General features: G+C 39.7%; 1 protein-coding gene across 2 annotated transcripts in view; it reads left to right on the top strand.

Annotated features, from left to right (window-relative positions):
- The window catches only part of LOC109719888 (uncharacterized protein At3g49720-like), a 14,695-nt gene continuing 10,124 nt past the window's right edge, over positions 10,675-15,245 (top strand). Inside the window, exons 1-4 of one of the 2 annotated variants that reach the window (XM_020246725.1) lie at positions 10,675-10,809; positions 14,029-14,161; positions 14,253-14,292; positions 14,411-14,452. In XM_020246725.1, coding sequence (XP_020102314.1) covers positions 14,039-14,161; positions 14,253-14,292; positions 14,411-14,452 — 205 coding nt within the window. In that variant the 5' untranslated portion in view covers positions 10,675-10,809; positions 14,029-14,038. Of the gene's footprint in view, positions 10,810-13,987; positions 14,162-14,252; positions 14,293-14,410; positions 14,453-15,245 lie in introns of both variants that reach the window. The other variant, XM_020246726.1, reaches the window with a different exon arrangement.

Raw genomic sequence — 15,245 nt, 5'->3', positions numbered from 1 at the left:
GACAATTGAACTTCGATTCTTTTATATATTTTTGAGTTTTGTGAGTTTTGTCACGAAATTGCCAAAGGGGGAGATTGTTAAGGATTTTGTATTGGCAAGTTTCGTGAAGTCAGTTGGAGTCTTGAAGGATCGAAGCGGATTGACAAAGATCGAAGAATCCAAGTGTCACGCCCCGCCCCGAAACCACTACCGATTTGGCACGGTTCGGCCGCGGCGACGAACCGCCGAACGGACAGCACCTCCCCTGTCCGCCCAAGGCTCAACAACAGGAATGTGTACAAGGATTTACCCAGGAATTTTAATCCTAAACATACACATTCAACGAGGGCACAAACAGTGCCAACAACCAGAAGAGCAAGTAATCCACGAGATATACAAGTGAAATGAAGAGAGTACTTTACTAACTATTACATTAGTTACATTCATTACATCATTTTTCATCCGAAATACATAGCTCTCCAACCTCACCTACAAGAGTCTCTCTCAATACATAGGTGACTAATGCAAAAAGGAAAGCTACTATACTACCACGGTCTCACTGGTCGGGCGCGACGCCCTTGCCGCGGTCCTCTCTCTGCAGCCCTGAACCTACCACTGGAAATAGAGTGGGGTGAGAACTATCTTCCATAGTTCCCAGTGGGCTCGGCCGCCGACTCTGCCGATCTCCCCACTAGGTCCAAGTGGGCACAAGTAACAACAGATAGATAGATAGATATGTATCTGAAAGCTGTAAATGCAGTAGTAGGAAAACTATGCTACTATGCCCATAATCATGAATATGAATGCATGCGTCATATAATAAGGTTTACTACCAAGCTAACAAATTCGATCCATGTTCGAATAGTAATGTTCAATGACATTCATAAACCTTTAACCTTTTCATTTACCCAATCTGTGGCGAGGCCCTAGGGCTCGCCCATGACTCACCTTCAAATCCCAAAGTGGGGAGGGAGCTCCAAGTGCACCCAAGCCCGGGACCGTCTGCGGACCTCCATGTGGTCCGGACCTCCAAGTGGTCCTAGTCGCGCGACACTCCGGAGTACTCGACGACAATCCCCTCCATGTGGGGATTGGATGGCTATGCCACCCTAAACGCAGACTGTGAGCTAGATCTATCCTCTCCATGTGAGGATACACTGTAACTAGGGTCAACACCCAATCCAATCCTCTCCAAGTGAGGAGGCTCTACAACTAGAGTCAATAACCCAATCGAATCCTCTCCAAGTGAGGACGCCCTACACTAGGGTCAACGACTATCGCGGAATCATCGGTTCCCGACATTCATGCAATGCTATTTAGTTTTCTAAATTCATTGTTCACAAGGCATTTTCTAAGGGATCCACCTATCCCTAGGTCCATCGACCTCTAGTGTTATTTACACTACATTAATGCCACTCGTTATCATTCAATGTTTGGATGCCACTCGTTTGTTCTTTAACAATAACACTACTTTCTATGTCATCAATACCCCCATCGGGTTCATCTCTTTTCTTTCGCACCATAGGATTCACGTCTCGACCCAATCCTCACCTATCTAAGTTACCAAGCGTTCCAAGTACACTAGGTTATCAATTAGAAAGCATAAGGAATGGAGCTACTATGCAATCCTACAATGCAACATGAAGAGATGAGATTAAATGCAATCTAAGACATAGAAAGGAGTTCGAAAGTTTCGGATGACACCCCCCACCTTTAATCGATGTAGAGGTTTCGGAAATCTCTCTCGGCGAGCTTTACGAAAAGGCTTTAGCCTTCCTCGCCCGAATCAACACTAGCCCGGCCCGATTTTGCCGAGAACTTCACGTCGGTTCGCCGAATGCCAAAATCGACTTCGCCCCCGCGTTTTGGGACCTATCAATAGGGTTTCCAAGGCTTCAAATGAGATCAATCTCATACATTTACAAAAACCCCATTTTGGAACCCTAGATTTGCACCTATAGCAAATCACCCCATAAATCCCTAGATTCTTGGGATTGATCTATTTAGAAGCTTGCTTAGGGTCCATTTGACCCATTCCAAGGCATAAAACCCAAAAACCCTAAGTTCTAGAAGCTAGGGTTTAGTAGCTTACCTCAAGAGCTACTCCAATGGGAAGAGGAGAGGGAGATGGAGGTGCTCAAAGCCTTCCTCTTGATCTCCTTCTTCTTCTCCTTCCTTATCTTCCTCTTCTTTTCCTTCCTCTCCTTCTTGTTCTTCTTCTCCTTCTTTCCTTTCTAGAGAGAGAGAGAGCAAGAGAGAAATGAGAGTGAGAGAGAGGAAATGAGAGAGTGTGAGGGAGAGAGAGGGCTCAGCCCACTCAAATAAATGCCATTTTGCACAAAAGCCCCTCAACTTTCACCCCTGTGCACTGCCCTTACTGGGCAGTTTTCGCGCGGAGGGACCGGTCTCCCCGACTTGGGACCGGTCCCCGAGAGCTTCCCTCGGGCGCACGCGTTTGGGAACCGGTCTCTCCCCGGGAGACCGGTCCTCGGGAGACCGATCCTCACCTGAGAGACCGGTCCCCGAGAGCTTGATTTTCAGGACTTAGCCAATTTTTGGCATCTTACGCTGGGGCCACGTTCGGGAACCGGTCCCTCACCACCAGGGACCGGTTGCATCACGCAACCCCGCAACACCCAGTCGAGGGAACCGGTCTCTCACCTGCAGAGACCGGTCCCCGAGAGCAACTTCTGCCCAATGATGCCATCTGCCTCATTTGCTCTCGCGGACTCAACTCCAAGGCACTCTTTGTGCTTTGGACATTCTCAACTCCCACAAAGGGTTTACTTTCGACAATCAGTCGATCCTGGATGAAGTACAATCCTCGTATTTCGAGAATTCACTTCCTTACACCAAGACTTCGAAGAAATCAGAAAATACCTCACGACGTGAATCACGATGCTCAGCTAAAGTTTTAATTCATGTTATGGTGATTCATACTTAGTTATAGGCATTAGAATCATAAACTCAAAGTTTAATGGATTAGAAAGTGCCTCGGAACGTTGTGAAATCCGAAACAGTGCAATGTGTGAAAAAATGTATTATGTACCGGTACAGCAATTGACCAGTACCGGTACAGCCATCAACTTTGGCTTCGCAGATTTTTGTTCTGTCATTGTGTAATCGGTGACAGCCTTTCGTGTACCGGTACACTGTGTAAAATCGTGAAAACTTTCTAATCCGACTCCGTTTGATTCTAAAGTCTATAAATAAGCTATTGGGATTCTCTAACATATCAAGCATCACGAAAATACATATTTGAGAAACCCTAGAGGCTCGGATTTCATCTAAAATCTATTTTCTACATAAAGCCTCTTTTAGGTCAAATCGAGATTTTGGATTTTGATATCAATATGTCGATTTGATCTCCGCTTCGCTTGGAGTTTGCTTCCCTGGTTTTCATCGATACTCTAAGCGAAAGATCACCATACACACGATGTTCTTCATGATGGCGTCGTGGATTCGGCGTGATTGACGGCGGTTCGTGGATTCGGATCGTGGGCTCGTGAATTCGAGTAGCGCTCGTGGATTCGAACGTGTGCGAGGCGTTCGTGGATTCGAACGTGAGGGCGTGGACAACCCGGAGGATTGCGCGAGGTTCATAGGAGGTTAAGAGAGGTTGAGTCCGTGGAGTTGGTAATCACCTTGTAATCTTTTCTTTTAGTGAATTATTTTTTCGCGTGTTGGTTCCGTGGATTTTTTTCCAAGTTGGAGTTTTCCCACGTAAATCTCGGTGTGATTTTTATTTTCCACATTTATTTTTATCGCATTGAGATTTGTGGTTTTTGGCTATTACACTTATTTTCCCCCCTCTAGGTGTTAGATACAATCTAGATAGATCCTTGGGCTCCTCAAAACTTTCATTTTGAACCTAATTGACCCTATGGTTCTCTAATTGAAGGTTAGAGATGAGCCCCAGACAACTCTAGGTTGCGGATTGGTGAGTGTTTCGTCATCGATTGCGAGTTCGAGCCGAACCGGACAACGTGTGCCACAGGAGCCCGATTGCAAGTGTCGACAAGCAATCGGAGAATATTGTGAGGTGGGTTGTGCTTTACCGAAGTGATTAGGTCACTTCTATGTCAAAGTGAAGTATGTTTGCTGTTGATGCATATATGTGTAGTGGTAGGTTGTATATGATAAAATGAATGCATGAATCATATTATGCTGGATGATGTTACCTACCATTAGATGACGATGATGGCATGTGCATGAGATGCTAGATGATATATACATGTTGACATATTGTGAGAATATGCTAGATTCATATGAATGTTGAACTTGGGTCGATAAACTCTAGGAAGATTAGAGAACTCGACAAGTGTGGCATGAAAACTATGAATCCTAAATGTGGACAACTAGGATAAAAAATAAATGAATATTGGACATTGAACCTAGTGTCATTGGGTATATATGTTGATATCATGCATTGTAGGATATGTGGTTAGATGGAATTCAATTCCTTGCATGCTTCCATAGTAGAAATAGAAATGTGAGTTAGACACATGATCTAGTGGATGCATGAGGATTGGGTATTGACATGGAATCCTATAGTGCTAAGAATAAGTAAATGACATAAAAGAGTGGCAATTGGAACTAGTGTAGTAGAGACACTATGACATGAATATTAGGATAGATGGATTCCCGAGTTGTTATTAACCCTATTTGGTAGAGTATCATCGAGTTAAGAGGATTGAATCATACTCATATAGTCTGTTTTGAGCTTGGCGGTGGTCGCTCCACCCAAGGAGTGAGCTCCGGAGTTATCACACGATGTGTTAACGTACCTACCCAGCAAACGGTCTTGGGTGTGCGCAGCAGTTGGGTCTCCTCACTTATGGAATTTGGTTGTGAGTCGGGGCTTAACCTTACGGTTAGCCAGTGAGATTGGGTGACAAGCATATGAGTGGCATGCATTATGAGCTGTGGATGAGTCCTAGTTGAGTGGATTTGGAATCCCAGTTGAGTGAATTTAAGGCTGAGGTGCATGTGAGACGTCATTTTCCTCAAACCTGGATATGAGCAGTATTCCGCGGATGATTGACTCGAAATCGAGTCGGGTGGTTAGCTTGACTAAGGTAGATGAACCTTAGAAGCAAATGGCCAATGATGTAAAATGGTAAGAGATATAAATTGTGGAATAGAAAGTAAAATCAGTAGATCTACTTGCATTGGTTGCATGATTTGCATTGTTGCATGTTGTGAGGTATGAGCATGATAGCTGTTAGTTGCATAATTTATATGATAATATATATATCTGTTAGACTAACTTATTTTGTTGCCTTATTTGGATCTGGTGGGTCGAGCTTTTTCCTTGGGTGGCCGTACCCACTGGGAACTATGGACAATAGTTCTCACCCTACGATTTTTTGGGGTTTTTAGGTCCACACGCGAGCGGTGCGGCGGCGCGAGAAAAGGCCGTAGCACCGTAGATAGTGCCCTACCACTAAGACCAGAAATAGCGGTACCCCAAGTCGGCTAGCTAGGGGTATAGAAAAGAAAGGAAAAAAAGTTGTAACAACAAATGGTTGTATTTTGGAAGTTAAATGTAATATGTAAAATGCATGTGATGTGAATGATTGTAATAGCTTAGTTGTTTATGTTATTGATACCTTCCTTATGCAATCATATATGCAATCTGTTCCTGGTTGGAACCTTGCGATTTGTATGGATTGTGACGCCTAGGATGTACAGGGAGACTCTGTCCGTTCGGCGGTCTGTTGGCGTGCTCGAATCCGACCAAATAGGCAGGTCTCGGGACGTGACACCTTCCCTCCATTTGCCATTTTCGCGTACATATTTAATCACTTCTTCTCTCTCGCTAAAACCCATTGTTTTCTAATTAGATCCGATTTGGAGGTTTTTTTTTTTCCTTTTTTCGTCGATTTAAGGAGTGTTTTTGCCTCTTTTTCACATATTGATTACAGATCTGTTGCGAATTTCGTCAAATCTGAAGCCATATCTTGTTTCATTTAGTTGCAATCTTTCTATCGGACATGCTTAACTAGCACTTTGGTATTTTTTATTCTAGGCTAAATTACGGAAAACCCCCCCGTCAAAACCCGCTTTTTCACTCTCCCCCCCTGTCATTTAAAAACCTATACTTTGCCCCTTTGTAAAATAAAAAATGTTCACAGGGGGGTACGATGTGACAAAATGACTATTTTTCCCTTCACCATTTTCGTCTTCTCCCTCATCCTCCTCATCCGCGGTGGCGGAGGCCGACCTCGGGTGGGACGCAGGTGGCGAGGCCGTCGTCGAGAAGGACGATCTCGTTGAGGGTGTCGGCCATGCGGCCGATGGAGGGCGGGATGCAGCCGTCGAGTTTGTTGTGGGCGAGGACGACGATGGAGGCCGGGGAGTCGCCGAGGTTGGCGGGGATAGGGCGGTGGAGGAGGCTGTTGGAGTTGAGGAAGATGGCATCGAGGGGGCGGTCGAAGAGAAGGTTGAGCTCTTGGAGGAAGGCGAGGCCGGCGAGGGCGCTGTCCCGGAAGCCATCGAAGCAACAGGGAAGAAGGGCGGAGGGGCATTTTTGGCATAAAAAAATGGTATAACAGAATCCTAACGGAACCCTAACGGTAGGGGGTGAAGTGCACATTTTTTTATTTTACAAGGGGGCAAAGTGCAGATTTTTAAATGACAAGGGGGAAAGTGAAAAATTGGGTTTTGACAGGGAGGTTTTCTATAATTTAGCCTTCTTATTAATCTAGTTTTGGATCTCGTTTCCTGGATCTAATTTGGAAATGTTAGAGAAAAATTTATATATTTTTTATACCCAGGTTAATCATGTGTTGGCCTAAAAATTAAAACCCTATTAAAAATAAAAACCCTAGAGGAAAGTTAATGACGCACGCATCCACCCAAGATACTGATGTTGAGATGTTGTTTATGGAACAAAGTAGTGCTCAAGTAAACACTTCGAATGGTGGCACATCGACAAAATCAAAGAAGCAAAAGTCACCACTTGGAGAGGATTTGATCAATGAACAATTTTGTTCAATCTTGCGTTCACTTGAAACTTCAGTTAACGATGCCAATGAGCACTTAGGTCGGCTTGCTTGCTTTCAATTCATGGCAAATAATGAGACCAAAAAGGAGAAGTCGTTCGAAGAGATACTAAAGATCGAGGGACTTGAGAATAGGGAACACTGAAATCCTAACGGGTGACTCTACAAAATTATATACATTCTACTGCATGCTCGATCATTACAAAAAGCAATACATTTTCCATATCTTAGGTGGACGTGATTGAAGAAATTGTGTTATTGGAGTTGGATGTCTATTTTTAGTACAAGAACTAAACTTTTATCATGTAAGTGTTTAAGCTTTCACTTTTGGATGGTATTATGATGTGTGTGGAAGTTTCGACTCCACGAAATATTTATTTTATATGATGCTTTGTTAATTTCTTAACTTGGTAATAGTACTGTTTGATATTAAACATGAAAAATATATATTTGATATTATGCTGTTAATGTGCCTTTATGTGATGTTTGGTTAATGATTTTATTTATAGATGAGTTTCTAAATTGAAATTTATTTGTTATTGTCTGATTTTTGATTGTGTATTATAGTCCTTTTTCTATTCATTCTTTTATGTGTTAAAATTAATTTTTTGCAATGTAATTTTTTTTTCATGTTTGGTCTTTTTATTTTATTACTTATTAATATAATTAATTTACAAGTGCAAATTATATTTTTCTTATATTTTAGTAAAAAAATAATATTCAATTGATCACAAAGGGTAATTTTGGAAAAGACTATACTTTTTCGTTATGATTATTAAATTTTGTAGACTGAACCAAACATAGTACTGTTATAAACACTAAACACTATAATTCAGCATTACATCACTGCGTTAAACCAAATTGCTAATGCTGCATCAGTAGTAATCTTATTTAGAAATTCAAAATATATGGATATATCGATGTAGTGTTCCTGAGGTTTGGATAGGATTGGCTATAGTTTTAGTGACTGGTCGACACATTTGGAGTGTGTCGGACTGAGTCGAAGTCGTTTCTGCACGAAATGGATGCAGAAATGGACTCGACGTACTCAAATAAGTAAAACTAGAGTTTTGCAAGATTCGGGCGCCCAGAACTAGTATGGGTCACCCAAAACTTGAGTGCTGGTCTGAGCAGAACTGGAAGCCAATTCGGATCCTATGTTTCAGGCGCCCAGAAGTGGGTCCGAAAATTCACTTCGTGAGTATCGTTTGCGCTGACACGTGGTTGGTGGTAAGTGAGGTCCGTCGGAGCCGAATATGGGCGCAGCACACCGCGGGCGATAGAACCGAAGTGGAGGATTTGTGTAGCCTGGAGGTTTCGGACGCCCAGGGGTTTTGGGCGCCCGAAAGTGGCCTTTTCTGCAGGGTGACTAGGTTAGCAGCTTGTGTTCCTGGAGTTTTTTGGACCCTTCTATCACCCTATAAATTGATGGACTCGACCCCTGTGAACTCTTTTCCTCCCTTCTTCATAGAGAACTCATAATTTGCATTTCAACCATTCTAATCTTCCCAAATAACTCAAATTCTACTATTCGCACATTGAGAATTTTAACTCTAGCAGTTTTCTTGCAGCGGCCATCGACGTTTTGGCTTGTGTGCGTCGTAGGAAGCCCCGATTGCAGTGAAACTTGGTTTCGTGGTTAGCTGGCTTCCTGAAGTTTTCGTGGAGTCCTTTTTGACTGTATTTGATTGAGGTTAGTTTGGTCAAATTGTTGTTTTTCTTGACTGCTGCAGTATTGAAGCTAAAATTTGAGTTTTTGTGGATTTTATGATGCAATCTTTGGAGGGAGCTGGAATTGCAACCTGAACCTTGTGTGCTTTCTTTTTCTACTGGATTTGAGACCTTTCCTCACCTGATTTGAAGATTGGAAGGTGAAGTTGTCTTTGGAAATGGGAGGATTAAGCTTAAGTATCGAATTTTTGGGTTATAATGCAATTTTTGGTGTATTGATGTTCAGATCTTTGAGGAGGTTTACTGCTGGTCTAATGGTGAATACAACAGAGATTTTCGGTGTTTTCGTGACCCTCTTGCTGCCATGGAGTTGCGCGAGAGGTGGGTTGAATTGTTAAGCTACTGGAATTACCGGATTTCCTTCGAAGTTATAGTTGTCGGCATGTATATTGGTTATTGTTGTATTGTTAGATAGCTCAATTAGTGGATTTGCATGTTTATTGGAATCTAAAATTGGAGCTTAAATGTTAGTTAAATATACATGTTGGACTGGGATTTGACTTAGGAGAAAACTAACGATTCTACACCGTCATATGTTTAAACTACCAGATTAGCTCTAGGAACCATAGTTTATTGGTATCACCGCAGGTTGTGGGTGGTGAATACCCAAGATAGTGTAGCATGTATTTACGCTCGTGCTAGGATACCGAGCTTATTTTTACAGTAGTATTTAGACTGTTTCGGTCTGTTGGGTGTCGTTGAGGTTGACGGTGGACCCGGATTGCTATTTTTGCGTCAGATTGTACCGAGGGCACGTGAGTTTGGTTGTTAGGCCAGTGTGACCCTGTTTACTTGGATCATAGCCTGTGAGAGCCTGATTGAGCTCGACAGAGATACGCTTGTATACTCAGTTCGGTAGCACCCACGAGTGCCACTCCGGAGTCGGGCTTTGTGCGTTTGCATTGGTGTCGTTGTGTCCTGTTTGGACTTGCTCTCCACGGACTGCTTAGTGTGGAGGTAGCTGTATAGGTTCGATAGACGGGACGGGTGTGTTTATAGTCCCTGAGACGGCTATGTTTACAGTCTCCAGTGAGATTAGGTCAGAGTTTGCTTTATTTTACAGATAGTAGTGTCGAATCATGATAGTATAGTGGAATGTAACTGTAGATTGTTTCCAGTTTCCTTACTATCATTTGAGCATACATCTGTAGACTTAGTGGGCGAGCCGTTGAGGTCGGTAGCGGTACCCACTGAGGACTACTTCTTTTTGCAGTAGTTCTCACACTCAGTTGTTGGAATCTTTTGCAGAGCCTTCTCCTTCGGCTGCTGTTGCTGCTGATTCGGACCACGGAAAGGGAGTCGCGAGTTAGATCGCTTCCCAGTTGTTGCTGATCTAAAGTATATCAGCTACAGATAGTTATAGTTTTAACTTCCTATACATACTTATGTTGTATCTCGCTGGAGCGAGCATTTTGTACATCTGGATGTTATGTATGTATAGTGAACTTCTGCTTTTATATATATTTTATTTCTTTCTAGCAGCTCTATACTACTGGTTGTAGTGTTGTATGATTACAGGTACGGGTACAGTTTCGCTTCGTATACAGAAAAAATTTCTATGTATACGGCTGATCTGTTAGAGTGTCCGAAGAAACAAGTAATCCGGGTGTGATAATCAAAATATCTGTAATATTACATAACTTGAACTAAACGGCTAAGACATTAATGGTTGGTATCTGAAGTTTTAAATTTGAAGTTTAGTTAATTTATATTATTAACTTGAGTTTATTTTTGAAAAAATAAAGAAAGCCGATGACTTTTCTTTTTTCTCTCTCTTAAAAATAAATAAATAAATAAATAACTTCCGTTATGCTTTAATGGGCCCGCCAATTTCCAAAATCGCCTAATTAATAACTTACCAAAAAAAGGAAAGGATAGATGAATCCCGTCCGAAGAAGATCCAACGGCTGACAAGCTCCAACCCCTCTCGCTCTTTAAATGTGTCACGTGCGATCAACGTCGGTGGATCTCTCTCTCTCTCTCTCTCTCTCTCTCTCTCTCTCGCTCGCGCTCGCCGTAGAGCTTAGAGAGCGGTATTCCTCTCAGATCTCAAGATCTATCGCGCACACGATCTCTCATCACTTTAATTCAGGTAATTTTCCCTAATTTTTCTAATTTATATGATCGATTACTTTTCTTTCCTTTTTCTTCGGAACGAAATCGCTGTCAATTTCCCTTATTTTAGTGAAAAATGTGAGAAATGATTGAATGTCCCTTTCTTACCGTTAAATCCGCTTCTTTTTGTTTAATTTTGTTCCATTTTGGCATCATTAAAGGTTTAAATCATGGATTCGAACTGATTAAGATTTGATTGATATTTGGAATCGATATACAGGGATTTCGTGTTGCTTGGTGCTTATAAGATGTTTAATGGTGGTGTTGATTATTTCGTCTTCTGCAAGATTTTTCTCTATTTTTTTATGTATTTATCTTGCTTTATTTTCAATGGCGGTGTTGATTATTTGTTGTCTTCTACAATATTTTTCTCTATTTTTTTGTGTATTTCTCCCGCTTTATTTTCTGAACTAAGATGCGCGAGATAATGTTACGTATTTTGTGATTTGGGATTCATGCAGTTTTCTGGTTATACAATCTCATAAATGAAATTAAGGGTGCATTTGGTTCGCGCTATCCTTTTAAGATTTCTAGTAATCCAATAGGAATAAAAAAATATGACGATATTTGGCTAAACGCACTGAGTAATTTAGTTGGTAATATTAGATTTATTTGGGAATGAGATGCATTCCAAAGTACTAATCTCATTTCTTTGAGGGAGGGTGGGTATTCTTATATTAATAGATTGGGGTAATTATAATATGTCTAATCTTTTTCTTTCTTCTTACCCGCCGGCTAGTTGGTATTATTTTTCTTTACACTCTAACCTCATATCTCTCTCTAAACTTATCTCTTTCTCTCTCTAAACTAAGCTATTTCTCCCCCTATTTTGCTAAAATCTCAACCCTCTCATTCTCTCTAATCTCGATTCTATTTCTCTTCCTATTTCTTTATTATGCTCTCTCTTTCTAATTTATATTCTCTCTCTTTTTTTTCTAAAAAGATGTTGAAATTTTTTTATAGTATTATTTAAAATTAATTAAAAAAATAAATTAATTAATTATATATTTTTCGTAATCTTAAATAACATTGATTAAATAATATGACCATACAAACCAAACACCGAAATACTATATTCCTAGTAATAGGATGAATAAGAATAAGATTCTCGAATATCATTTTACTCCAAGTAATCTTTCATAGTGCGAACTAAACGAGCCCTAATTGTGTTTTCTGGTTATATAATTTCATAAATGAAATTAATTGTGTTTTCTGGTTATATAATCTCATAAATGAAATTAATTGCTCTCTTTCTGACAAATGAATGGAGACTTTTAAGCTATAATAGGCATTTTGAAATAGGCTCTTGGACTTTTTGATCGACACCATGTTAACTTTCTGTTTGCATTTGAGTTATTTCAATAAGATGAATTGCATTTGAGTAAATTCAGTCAAATGGGTTGAGGGTTTCATCACAATCTATGGCTTCATCAGCTATTAGGCATAACAGAATCTACATTTTCTTTAGCTGGAAGCCTGGAAACCTGAAAAACAGTAAGAGCTGTGAAATTTGGCGAAACCATTTTTTAATTTAAAGAAATCCTGAATTCGACAAACTAGAAATATTCACGCTAAAGTAAATGGAAGATGAAAATGTAGAGAATTTACCAGGCCTATCACCCATTTTGATCTTGATCTGGCTATCTAACTTTTAAAAATTATGATTTTGTTGTCTGAACTTTTCATTTATTTGATAAGCCATTTAAAGACTCTCCCACTTCAAAATTTGGATGCATCATTTATCTTTACTAAGCATATTTTATATAATTTATGTGACTATAAATCAAGGTTGTAAATAATGAATAGTGGGTACATAGCATTTGGAGTGTCTCATAATGGAAAGCAGATAGCGGGCACCATAACGGGCGCTATGAACCCATCCCATAACAGGTTTCATAAAAACAAATTTAATATGTTTATGTTCCTCATAAAAGATACATATAATTTTGAAGAAAAGAAAACTAATCATTCTTTTTTTTTTTTAGTATTGCAAGGCTACATATATTTAATGTCATTATCTATTAAGAATTTAAGATTAACTTTAAAATATTTAGCAAACCAAAAAGATATAAAACTTGCAAATTTATAATCCATTAACAATCAAAACAATTTGTAAATGGATATCAAAAAAGATATCTTAGGTAAATAATTATTTTCCAAACCCTTAGAAACAATGTTTGATCTTTATATTTCATTTAAGAATCCAACTCCATAAGTTATTTTAACCCGTTTGCACTTTTTAAAGGTTGGGGCTCATAGCGCCCGCTTTCCAACCGCTTTATAGTGGCCGCTTTAGCTATGCCCGCTAAAGCGACCGCTATGAACCCGATCCGGTACATACCGTTTTACATATTATAGCGTAGCGGTAGCACATAAAATTCGCTATAGCGGCCGCTATGGCGGGCATAGCGGCCGCTATTTAAAACACCGCTATAATTCATTAAATAAGTGATAAATGTAACACCCTATGGTCCCACGTTAGATGGAAAACGGATTGTGATTGGGAATATAAGAGACCATGGACCATATTAACAATAGTTGCATTTAAGCATTTTGAGCTGATGTTTTGGGACCAATGAATTATTATTGCTAGTGGGTCGGGTCGTTACATTTAGTATTAGAGCAAAATACCAGTTGAAAGTGTGAGAGCTAACTGCTATGCAGCGTAAAGGGCTATACTATACCACTAGTTTGGTGGGAGTCACCTCTTAAACCTGCATAAGTTGCCTCTAAAATCTCACATCGCCTAGTAATCCAGTCTATGTGTATATGATCGGATTTGGACTTGATGAGGGTGTCATTTCCAAACAGGAGGATTTTGTAACACCCGAATAATCCTATATCGGATGGAAAATGGGTTGTGATTGGAAATATAAGGACCACAAAGTATATTAATAATAATTGTGCTTAGGCATTTTAGGCCGGTGATTATTGGTAGTGGGTCAGGATATTACAATAAATATATATTTTTACCAGAAGAAGCATCAAATGGCTATTTGCTTAAATCAAACAAATTCAAAGTTCTATATTGTTTTACCTACATGAAAGTTTAGTTGGTGTCAGGCAAAATAAGTTCGGGGGTCTATTTCAAAATGGCCTATATTTTATCCAAGTTTATTTTTATTTTTATTTTTCCTTCTCTTTTCCTATGCTAGAATGTTGCAACTGTGAATGAGGTGATCTTATTGTTTTGAAGGCTGAAAAGTATGTCAAGAAGAGCAGTTAATCCCAATCGGCGGTTGGTAGACAGCGGGAGTAACCCGCTTGTTGGTTCACTCCATCAGAAGTCACGTTCTTCGCCCTTACTCTCTGTTGGGTTGGTTCTTTTGGTAGGTTTTACTTTTGAAGTGTGCTGTTTTTCTGGTGCTTCATCTATAGATTTGGGTCTTTATTTGGTAATCTTCGCGTTGAAAATTTCAGGGTGCGTTTCTTCTGATTGGTTACTCCTATCATGGCTCAGGTAGGTACAAAATCATTCCACATTCAGATATTGGGGTGCAATTCAATTACTTCAATAGTAAAACTTGGTTTAAGTCTATACTGAAGTGATTCTTTCTTTTTTGTATGTTAATGCTCAGGTGGCTTTGGTGGTGGTAGAGAAGCTATAAGCAAGGTTGAAGGTAGACATCTCAGTCTCATTCACTGCCATTGTTTTGGTTGTTTTCTATTTAGTTAATCCTTTTACTTCTACCTTTTTAATTACAATATTGTTTATTGAATATTAGTATTCATGTTTACTTGCATTAGTGTTTTTTTACCAGCATTATTGTTTGTGAAATAATTGCTAAAAAGCTAATATGAAGTTAATCCTTTTCCTGTCCCTTCAACGTTGACCATTGCTATAATGTAACTTTGATAAAACAAAAGGATTTTTAAATTGTAAGTTCACATGTGTAATAATGTTTATATTTGGTGTCATTTATCTCCAACTCTCTTTTGCTGAAGAAGATTGATCTATCAACTGATCAAGGTTCATGATTCAATACTTTCATCTAAGGAGATCTCTGAAGATTTGGTCCTCTAATACCCAATCTCTGCCTTTTCATCCTTTTCATTTACGCTAGTTTTGTGTCTCCTATTGTACCATCAGCTTTTATTGGATGATGAATGGAACATTATTTTATCTTGAAGAGTCCTGAAAAAGTTTTGAAAATCCTACCTCTTCAAGTCAAAGCAACTTAAGGCAAATTTTTGTTGATTGCATAGAGAAAAAACTTATGCATTAAGCTCTTTAACACGTAGAAAGTTTTTAGCTAATTGAAAAGTATAATATAAAAAGATTTCTGTTTAACTACTCTTACCTTTCATATTTGACTTGGTTACAGTACTTAATGATGCCATTCAGCTTTGCATAGGGCAAGGATTTTCACAAATGATGTATACATTAATGCTTGGGGTGGGAGCGGGGGGGGG

Source organism: Ananas comosus, linkage group 14, assembly GCF_001540865.1.
Source record: "Ananas comosus cultivar F153 linkage group 14, ASM154086v1, whole genome shotgun sequence".
NCBI classification, from domain to species: Eukaryota; Viridiplantae; Streptophyta; class Magnoliopsida; order Poales; family Bromeliaceae; genus Ananas; species Ananas comosus.
The sequence above is the reverse complement of the archived record's forward strand: the minus strand, read 5'-3'. Positions and strand labels throughout refer to the sequence as shown.